This window comes from Periplaneta americana, chromosome 1 (genome assembly GCF_040183065.1).
Source record: "Periplaneta americana isolate PAMFEO1 chromosome 1, P.americana_PAMFEO1_priV1, whole genome shotgun sequence".
Taxonomy (NCBI): Eukaryota; Metazoa; Arthropoda; class Insecta; order Blattodea; family Blattidae; genus Periplaneta; species Periplaneta americana.
The window spans coordinates 53,628,290-53,639,683 of NC_091117.1; the positions used below are offsets into that span (position 1 = coordinate 53,628,290).

An 11,394-nucleotide genomic window follows, 5' to 3' on the forward strand; every position below is an offset into this window, starting at 1 on the left:
ACTTTTGCCTCCTCTTTCCAAAAATATACGGCATTACCGCCTTTTCAATTCACCATGATAGAAGGTTCCCTTGTAAGGCTTTCGTGGTTCGAATCCTGCATGGGAAGGAAACTTTTTTTTGTTCCTTATTCAAATTTATTCCCAATACTTTTCGATTGCTGATAAAATTCATGTTCTGGGAATTATAAGTTAATTAAGTAGTAAAATATCGCTGCAATCGAAAAGTATTGGAAATAAATTTGAATAAGAAACAAAAAAAAAGTTTCCTTCCCAGGCAGGATTTGAACCACGAAAGTCTTTGTTAACAGTCTATCGTGCTCTGGAGTGAACAAGGCTCTGAAATCAGTTACAAGCGTCGGTCCGGTTTTTTTTTTTTTGATACTACTGTACATATTTCTATACTCAAAACCAGTTTAATATATTATTTGGACAGTAAGACCTGAATCAAACAAACGGTTGTGCAGACGTCTACGATGACGTAATCTCGACTTGCCTGACCTTCACAGCACGAGATATCCATTCTCTTCTACCCCTACTCCTCTCTATCACTACCGGCAGAAGAGAATCTAGCTGTGCGAGTTTGGTTCAGGTCTTACCTTCCGAGTAATAAGAAGTCCTCAATACCACCTACCCTATATTGGTGATTTTATTCTGTTTTGGGTTTAACAAACTGACCTATATTTTCTCTTTTCTTTTTTATAAATAGGTAGACTATATTACTGTTATTATTATTATTATTATTATTATTATTATTATTATTATTATTATTATTATTATTATTGCTGGGTAGTGTAAGCTATTACATTGCATACATTGAATTGGTATTAATTTATACCATGAATTTCTCTGCTTATGATGCTGCAAAACAAATAATACAATTTTTAATGGAGCGTACAAAAGAACATTTACATTTTTTTGGTGAACAATGTGAGCTATTGTGACTGATAATTCTTGGGATGAGAGGAAAACAATAACAACGGTACTAAAACTGAAATACATTTTTTTCCATTCGCTATTTCGTGATATTTCTGAATATATAGGCTTACATTATTGAATTGAATAAACAACCAACAATAGATATAAAGAATTTTCTTCTGTATTTTGTTTTTATTCTTGCAATAAGCTAAGAAAGATTGAGACCGTCACAATCTAACAATATTCCATATTCCAAGTTTTTTTAGTAGGTTATTTTACGACGCTGTATCAACATATCAGGTTATTTAGCGTCTGAATGAAATGAAGATGATAATGCGATGAAATGAGTCCGGAGTCCAGCACCGATAGTTACCCAGCATTTGCTCATATTGGGTTGAGGGAAAACCCCGGAAAAAACCTCATCCAAGTAACTTGTCCCAACCGGGAATCGAACCCGAGCCATCTGGTTTCACGGCCAGACGCGCTATCCGTTACTCCACAAGTGTGGACTATTCCAAGGTTCCCAGCCAGTCTTCGTACAGATAATATAACATATTACACATACAGCAGTGTAATAATATAGTTTTCAAAACAACTGTCATTTCAGAAAATTGCTATGATTTCATGCACTGTATGCATAAAATTTACAATATAACTCGCTATGTTTCCTCGTTTTGGCATTTTAAATTATATTCATATTCATATATTCAATATTGCGTCTAACTGATCACAACATGATATGAGACATGTCAGATGTATCACAAAATGTATTTTCTACTTTTGGCAATCTCCGCCAAAACGATAAATAATATGGCCGCTTTAGTATTGTATTATTGGTCCAGGGAAAATAACTCTTCCTTTACGAAACTGCTCGCAGCGTCCATAATTATTTCCCGCTTTAGCGAAGTGTATCCTACTTTTTTCTTTGTTGTATTCATTTGTATAAGTAATGATTTTTTTATCAATTCTAGCACCACATAATATTAAGAAACAGATATATAATATATAAAACTGATTGAGAAGGCTGTGAATATCTTGATGACGTAGAACTTTCATAAACACTTGAGACCTAAGAGATTCTGAATAAAATTCTGGTATAAAATTTAAAATTAAATGAAAAATGCTCCTAATTTATCACAAACAGCAATGTAAAAAAATTAATTTTCATGTGTAGCATCCACGTAGAATTGCGTTTTTCAAAATTATAGGCCAAACGATTATGTTTACCTTATTGTGCTATGTTATTGTTCAAGCCAACCAATGACTGCGTGCGATTTACAACGTTTCCTGCTTGAAGCTTTTCTAAATGCACTTCAAAATTACGTAGAAGAGTTCTCTAGGATTTTATCTTAGGAAGGCTGTGGCTTTGACAAAGCGTGGCGCCATATTGGGTAGTACAGTGTTATAGTGGCGCGTGCTGTAGAAAATGTCCGATAATCAGGTAAAAATGTTCAAAACTTCACGTAGAATATATGCGGAATCTGTGTTTTTAGTACCGAAATATTAAGTATATTATAGTTCTTTTTTAGTTTGAAAGCGGGTGCATAATTTGATCATATTTTTCAGGAACAGAAACCCGACGCCGGTCCAGGGGACGGAAATTCAGAATATATAAAATTGAAAGTTGTTGGAAATGTAAGTAAATTAGTAATAGTGCATTATACTGCTATTATATTGGACTTATTCTCTGTGTAGTTTCGATTTGTACGTGAAATGTGTGTGTTGGAAGGATAAAATATATTTTGTTTTTCCATGATTTGTTTTCAGGATTCAAATGAAATACACTTCAGAGTTAAGATGACTACGCAGATGGGGAAACTAAAGAAATCCTACAGTGAACGTGTGGTAAGTGATGAGCATGTTCGTAATATGCTAAATTTCATGAGTGTTTTCTATATTTCTGTAAAGCTAGGTTATAAAGATTTTGCTCACCACATCGTGTGATAGTTTAAATATGTTATATTTATAACATGTTAGGTTTGTTAAATTGCGTGATATGGTTTTAGGCAGAGGTTATGAGTACGTTAGTATGGTTTTAATTGCACAAATAATCATAGTTACGGTGCTTGTTGTGGTGGTTAATGCAGTATAATCGCATTTTTATCTTTGTAATGTGTTAAGCGCAACCATCCGCAACCAGATAGTGGTTCCACAGTAAAATCAGCGCAGATTTTGTTTCGGTAGTAATTATAACTCTGTATTGGGTGTTACCTCCGACGCTGCCGCAATCTCGTGCAAATCTCTACGTCCCCCCCCCCCCCAAGAAACTAGCGCTGAAGTAGTTTCCTTCGCATTCCGCTTATATACTTGCATATACGAATCTGTGACAGGTTAGATTTGGTTAGTTTAGGCTTTTTGTTATCCTTGCATATAATTACGATCAACTGCATCTCCACAAAAAAAGAAGAAAAAAAATTTTAGGGAAAAATTTCAGTATACGGATTCCTCACTGACAGTTATATCTGGGGGGGGGGGGAAAGGCAGATTTGTCTGCGTTTGTCGAATGCGCATCATCATGCTTACGAAAAGACACTTTTCAGTGCCAATAATTTATTTTCTGTGCACAAGGTTAGAATTTTCAGATTAATTGTCAGTGAGGAATCCGTATACTGAAATTTTCCCCCCAAGGGGTAATAGAAGTTAGGAAGACCAAAAATATGCTGGTATGAGACCGAAGTAGATCCACTGATGAAAGCATGTGATGATGAGTTTCCACAGTTTCGTTGTGCATGCTAGAAAATTTATTTAGTTTCACATTCACATTTTTTTTTTTTTTTTTTTTTTTTTTTGCAGTAGGACACCTTTAATTCCATTAATTGTAATTATTCACTTGCTCTATTATTTAATCGTTAATAAATATTTTACTTCTCATGGTTTTTCCCGCCAAATGCCATTACTTTAGTCTTTGTTCCTGAAATTTTCAGATTATACTTGCTTGCTATATCATTTAGTTATGGACAACTAATTGTAAATTAGTTTATTAATTACTGAAGATTGCTCGGCCGTTGCAAACAAAATAGTATATAAAATATTGTCTGTAATTTTGAAATTGTTTATGTGAAGTTCTCTTGCTATTCCTTAATGACGTAGACTTATATTGCAGCCATGTTTAGTACTTTCGTTAATCTTCAATTTTTTATTGCTAATTATTTCTCTTCTGTCAGTAAATTATGTTTGCACTGAAATGTGTGCTTTCAACAGTTTTTATTATAGATTCTGGAAAGCCCTTCTTACATCTGATTTTCTCTTAGCTCTAGACGTCAACTGTCAAAGGTTTCTAATAGGCATATGAATAATAATATGGGTTGCTTATATTCTCGTCTCTGTAGGCCTATCAGTTGCTTTATAGTAAATTTGTATTCTGAGTTTCATTACTTAGGCTATACATAAAATGAACCATATTCTTCATATTGATTGCCAAAAACGAAACAAGTTTTACGAGATAAGCATGTGTATGTGTAATTATGTGAGATTCCTTCTATTAACTTGAAGGCACGGATTTATTTATTAGCATATATACGTGACAAAAGGACATCTTAATGTCTTTCTTCACTATGTGAGAGTTCAAAGCCTGACAGTATTCATGGATGTGTGTAATGTTCTTAAGTGAACAGTAATTAGTCGGAAAATTATAGCTTGTATGTATCTGTTTTATGTATAGTAACTGTCAACTCTGTTGAATGTATTAGCCTAGTTCATGTAGGGAATGAAAGTCATTTTCATTCACTTTGTATTTAAATTAATCTTCTGAAGTTAATAACTATTACATGGATTTTAATCAAGTGAGACCAGGAATGAATGATTCATGGTAGAAATTTCCAAGTTTTCACAAAATGTGGCCATTGAATAAATTTCTTTGTGTTAATAAATTATGCGTAATTATTTTCTTTTTTCGTCAATTGGACAGAAAATGATGCTAATATTAAGGTAACTAATGTGAGTTAATTGTTTAGTGAAGCAATATGTGTATCCTGTGATTGCACACCATTCGCCAACTTTTTAAACATGGAGAAGAACTTCCCATATCTCATCTGGGAGCTGCCAAAAAGGTCAATATAGTTGTTTAATGAACTTAATATTCTGTTGTACCTCAGCAGTTCCTCTTTAAAGATAACTCCAAAATATTTTCCATGACCCTTCTTCATTTTCAATATTACCTAAAATACTTTCCGAGTGCAGTGCATCTCCTTTCACCTGTCCCCACTTGATGTCTTGGCTACAGACTCCCTTACAAATTTGTCTAGGCTATGTGTCGTATTTGACATCACAACATGCCTTTTAATTCTTATCCATAACAGTTCTCTACAATTGAAATGGTAGTGGTATGGCAATATCCTCACTACTTTATGCTCATACTTTTTCACAAGTTCCATTTCATTCTGCACCATCGTTAATTTGTGCAGTTTCACTAATGATAGCAACTTGGTTTTTCACATTCCTTCTTTCAATCTTGAAACATAGTTTTAACGATGTCATTTAATAAGTCTTTTTCTTTGAGTTGGAATTGGGAGTCTTAACTTAATTGGATACTGTGATATGGCATGTTATTTATGCATAATAATTAAGATTGAAGAATATTCGAGAACAGCTGCATTTTAAACTGTTTGACAAATCTCTGTCATCATCTCACCATCTAATGATTATCTTGTGTCTTTTATTGGAACAGTAGAAATGCTTTTGGTACAAAAGTAACACGAGATCTTTGCCACTGAATTTCTCCAAATTTTTAATGCAGGTCTCATTCTTTCCACAACTTCGCCAATAGGTAAAATAGGTACCACATCTGTTTTTTCTTCAAAATATGTTATCGTATAGATAAGTTCTTTAACATGACTTTTTATGTAGCATTATGGCCTAACTTTTTATTACTAGAATCTTTAATAAAACTTTCTTAATAATACTATAATATGGATTTAAAAATTAAAATGCAGAAAATATTTAACTATTTTCTCTATAACAGTAATTTAATATAAGATGTGACACGTAAACGAGAATCAAAACACTTAAAACACCACTTCAGCAAGAAACATTAACCTGTGAAAATCCTAATCAACACAACTACCACATGAGTGACTTGGAAGTATGCCTGTACTTAAAAAAGATTTATCAACTATGCAAGATTTATCAACTATGCCCATTCCTGTGACAACATGAAAGAATGCAACACAGATATTGGTCCGAAGTATATGCTGCTGGACTTGTCATACTGTTGAGCTCGAAGCAGGGTGCAGGGAGAGAGGGCAAAATGGAAAGCGTGTGCTAAGGAGTTGTCAGGCACTTACCCCTCTCCAATATGAACTGTGTTCACCTCTTTGCAGGACACATTTTGTTGCACTTTACAATGCTTGAAACTTTTCTGATTGCCTTTAATGTATCCTTCGGTATAAGAGTGAGCAGAATTAAATGGTTGAAGGCCCCATTGTAGTATTTAACTTGTGGCCTTTTGTGCAATGATTTTTAATTGTCATGAAAGTCTTCTTACAAAGGTGGGTACAAGAACAATAGAATGTAGTCAACAATATGACACAAAGTATAGCCTAAACTATGGCCAAGTAGAACCTATTCCTACCTAGAGCTGAATATGTGGCATTACATCGTACAGATGCCTCGTGGAAAGGAGCACCACTATTACATTTTTTATTTTCAAAATGTAAGTTTGATACGTAACCCTCTTAATTGATAACTGTGTGAAAAGTGCATGTTTCCCATTCATTAATCTGGTCTTCCAAACAGTATTAACATCTAACAAATATCAGTGATTGTTGATACATTTTTATAAAGTTTCGTGGCTTTTGTGAAGAGGTTTCTCATAAAAAGATCAACATTTATACTGTAAAACTTATACAGGAAAAAGCAGCAATTAGGAAATTGTCTGAGTACTTCGGTTTCCTCTGTCATTCTCAGTTCACCATTCATGTATTGTCAAGTTAATATGGACTCTGAAAATAGCCATACACTAGAGCAGTGGTTCTCAAACTTATTAGCAGTGCAGACTTCTTTTATAAATCAGTATTTTTGCAGATCCTTTCAAAGTCGTCATTAGTGTGATGGGTAGGTTAGATTTTGGGTTTAATATTAAGTAGATATGACTGGTGATATTTCTGTTATATTTTTATAAAACTGGATCAATATTGTTATATTTTTATAAAACTGGATCAATATTTAACTGTATATTTTAATGCCCGGAAAGAAGTAGAGTTAATATGTTACAGCAGAGTTGATATTAAAAATAGTAAAACAGTGTTCTACTTTCAATACTTTCTTTGTATAATATTCTTGTACTGCAAGTATGCTTTTACAAGTCTCCCTACTTCAGTGAGAATGATGTTGTTGTTGTTTAGTCAACTGTCCAAAGACAAGTCTGAACTATCCATGTGATACCAATAAGGAATCACTCGTTATGATTAAACTTTTTTTGTGCTTAAAATGTCTCTACATTTAGACTTTGTCACCGCATTTACTTGGTTACTTCAAACATTTTTTAATACACGAAAGAGTAGAAAATATCTGAACAGTAATCACAAGTTGTGGGAAATGGCATTAAATGTTTCAAGACTCCTTCTGAGAGTGCTTTAGATTTTGCATGATCTTTCAGCCAAAAATAAAAAAGCTGGTATTTATTTAAACAATTTTCCAAGCAGTGTGACACGATGTCTATAACTCAAGCTGATCTTCCACCTTTTCGGTGAAATTGAGAGTCTCCGTGCTGATAAATTTTGAATTCACATATTGTTAGAATTAGGAACTGCAAAATATCTGAGTTCATCTTCATATTATGATGAACTTAGTCTTAACACTGTTTAATGACTTCATTCACACATGAAGGCTGTCAACAACAATCGAACGAATTTAGAAGTTGTACCAACAATGGCCAGTGTGTTTGAGACATTGTCACACCAAAAATCCTTCTTATAGCTTTACACTGCTTAATAACTTTAACCCTTAAGCAGTAACACCTAACTTTGTAACATAAAGAGTTGGGCGGGGTGTTGCTGACACCCCAAATATAATGGGTTCTTATGGGCTATTTTTTTAGTGAACAATTAAAATATCGCTCTTTTTTATTTATACAACTACATGAAATATTTTAATACCTAGCACAGTGTTATAATTAATGTACAGTGATGTTAATATTTCAATATTGGTTCACGTGTAATATTCGAACGTCTGTGCCCTCCTAATCATCATTTACTTTTAATCTTCCTTTCCAGACCACTTTCTTCATTATTCTGAGCGCATAGTCACTACTTAATATCCATCTTCATTATTGGTACACAAGTATACCACTTAAACCGTTATTATCTCGAGTATGCGAGTTCCGAGTTATTGTTCCCTTGTCAATTCTAAGAAAGGTACTGAAAGTTTCAGAAATACAGGCTTATTTAGTATGTAGTTAACAGCTCCAGATACTGTTGTGTTGATAACACCCACACGACTATTTAAGGGCTAATAACACATGAAGGCTATCAAAAACAATAGAACGAATTTACAAGTTGTACTAACAACAGCCAATGCTCCTGAGACATTATTGCCACAGAAAATAAATAAATAAAAATTCATCCAAAGGAAAACAAAAAACCTAATAAATAAATTTCCTTTTCAAGAAAGAAAATAATTTCCCTATCCAGAATATTCGCAGACGTCCAGAATAAGCTTCAGGAACCCCAGCGTTCTACGGACTACTCTTTGAGAACCACTGCAATAGAGAATTGCCTTACTTCTGTAGTTTAAAAATGTTAACAAGATTAGTCTCTCTATTAATTTGAACCCTGTTGACAGGTCTTATTCAACTCTGTGTATTACTACATTGCCAAAACATTCGGTTCCCAAACCTAGCTAGCAGTTAAGTTGTGTTACATTAACATTGTTAATATGAATAAATGGTAGACCTATTTCAATTTTAGCTCTTTTATCTTCTGATAAAATTGTCTTCGTGTTTCAAATCTGGAACTGACTGCTTTGCCCAGAAACACAATCATTGCTGCGGAGTAGCACATTTAATGTTTTCAATGAATTTTAAATGTTTGGATGTTACTTCTGTGACATACTGTACTGTTTCTGCTTCTAGGGTGTTCCTGTCACATCACTAAGGTTTCTATTTGATGGACGACGGATAAATGATGATGAGACTCCAAAGCAACTTGAGATGGAGAATGATGATGTAATTGAGGTGTACCAAGAGCAGACAGGAGGCTTTTGAATGATGTTGTGTGAAATGAAAGTGAAAACGTATTTGGGCCGTAAAACATGTGGCCAATTTTATATTTCACAGGTTTCAAACATCAGAGAGACTATGCTAGATACTGTGGACTTGCCCCCAAATTAAAACCAATGCCAGTAAAAGTGTTTATCACATTCCTTGTCATTTAACTGTGTATAACTTTTTTTCTCTCTGACTATGGATTGGAAGTATTTTGAGCAGTACAAAATCACATATTTTTCAAGTCGTCTTTAGTAGGAACTGTTTGGGATTTAGAATATTCTATTACAGAAAATTGTTTTTGTAGGTGAGTCACATACTTGAATTTGCTTGTTAGCCTGTTATCTCATTTTAAATGGCTAAATTCCATATTTTAAGGAAAATGTGTGATTTTTTAATATTTAATTTCTTGTCCTATGTTTTAACTAACTGGTACATCTTGGGGGAAGATGAAAAATAACTGTAATTTACCAAATAAGCACTTATATATTACATTTAGTTACGGATGAAAGTCTTACAAGTTTCAGAAGAAGAATTTTGTTTAAAAAAAGCAGTGGACATTAGATTTATGTGATACTTGTAAACATCCAGTGTAGTGCAGCTTGTGTTGAGTAGCAAGCATGCATCACTATTAAATTGTTTGGCTCACTCTTACAAAAGTTTGATAGGTTTTGCATTCAATTTGATGTTTTCTGATTTAGTATTTTTTTGTGTCAAATAAAACATGTTTAACTTTCTTAATGTACCCTTCTTTACTTCAGTATTCTTTTAAGTGGTGTGTACAAACTAAAGTGAGGAGTTAAAGACGACTCTTGTAATTTTCTGAGAAGTAGGCTCATTATGTTCACTTTTACCTACATTACTTAACATGCACAGTATATTGGCAGTGCCGTATGCGAATGACAGAAAAACATATTATTTTGTAAATTATGCATCTATAAATAGTACAGTAAAACTTCATTTATACAAGTCAAGGGGGTCTGTAGAAAATAAGTGAAAAAAGCATATAACTAAGTCTGTCATTTTAGACTGCATGCTCCTAAAGAACAAACCATGCGCTCATATTGTGGTACAAGTTCCATAACTTGTTCAGTTACATCATTATGCGTTACAAAACGTTTTACTGTGTCTAAAGCAGTAACTGCATCATTAAAGAACACAAGATTGTTGAGGGCAAGCATGGACAGCTTCGAATTTTCACGAATTTCAAAGTGGGCCACATCTTAACAAACTTGTGCTGTATTTTCGCGTTACATTTTCATGGCAAACTAATTCAGAGCAAAATTGATTTAGAATGTATGAATAACATTTCATATCTCCTATAAGTATAAAAGAGCGTATCGTATAAGTGTGAAATGTATAAAATAAGTTCTACTGTATCTTATTTGTTGTTGTTCAGGTCATCTTTTGCCAGATCAGAGGAAAACTGTGTGTATTATTTGAACTAAGTGAAATTGCCAATATATTTAATTCGCAGATGCCAGAATAAAAGCAATAGATTTGGAGAAGTTCTCATATGCACAAGATAATATTATATGATATAAATTCAGAATAAGTATTTTTGTAACTATTTTGGATGTAATATTTTGTTTGGAAAAACAAATGATAACTGTTAAAATTTATAAATTGCCTAGCACACTAAAAAGGATATTGCTCAAAAGGCAACAGAGTACTGAAATTCTGTTAAAAAAAAAAAAAAAAAAAAAGCCGAGTCCAGTGCTGACATATGGCTTACAAGTCTGGATGATAACCAGTCAGACAAAATAATTCAGGCAAGCAGAGTTGCGAATCTTTAAGACTTCTAACAGGAAAGTCTGTCCTCCATCATAAAAGAAATTAAGTGGAAGTACATGTACGTAGAAAATATCAATGAGACAATCATAACATATAGAAACAAAGTATGGACTGATATAGTGGATGGATGTGCATTCATACCTAAACAAATACTACTATATCAACCAAGAGAAGAAATGTGGGTAGGCCAGGGTAGCACTGAAAGGATCAAATATCTTAAATTTCATTTTAACTCTTGAACAAATACACAGTCTATGAAACTTTTTTTTTTTTTTTTCAATTTTACGGTATATTTTATTGGCAAATTCAACAAGTTACAGTAAATATTAAATGTCATGAGCATGAACATAAATGCTGTATACATAGTCAAAGTATAATAAAATACAATATGGATTGATATAAATAGGTAGTAAATATCATAAACTAGATTAAGGTACATATAGATGAGAATATAAATTAATTGAAGAAAGAAAATTTCATTGAAA

At 33.1% G+C, this 11,394-nt stretch overlaps 1 protein-coding gene across 2 annotated transcripts; it reads left to right on the forward strand.

Moving 5' to 3' along the window:
• The first annotated feature begins 2,222 nt into the window (after positions 1–2,222).
• LOC138695973 (small ubiquitin-related modifier-like) lies at positions 2,223–9,851 on the forward strand. 2 transcript variants are annotated; one of them, XM_069820405.1, is made up of 4 exons: positions 2,223–2,356; positions 2,482–2,550; positions 2,683–2,760; positions 8,984–9,851. In XM_069820405.1, the coding sequence occupies exons 1-4, from the start codon at positions 2,342–2,344 to the stop codon at positions 9,113–9,115; spliced, it is 294 nt and encodes a 97-aa protein (XP_069676506.1). In that variant the 5' UTR covers positions 2,223–2,341; the 3' UTR covers positions 9,116–9,851. The 2 variants fall into 2 exon arrangements, with proteins under 2 accessions (XP_069676506.1, XP_069676515.1); XM_069820414.1 differs by having other exon boundaries at positions 2,267–2,356; positions 2,488–2,550.
• Positions 9,852–11,394: the final 1,543 nt, after the last annotated feature.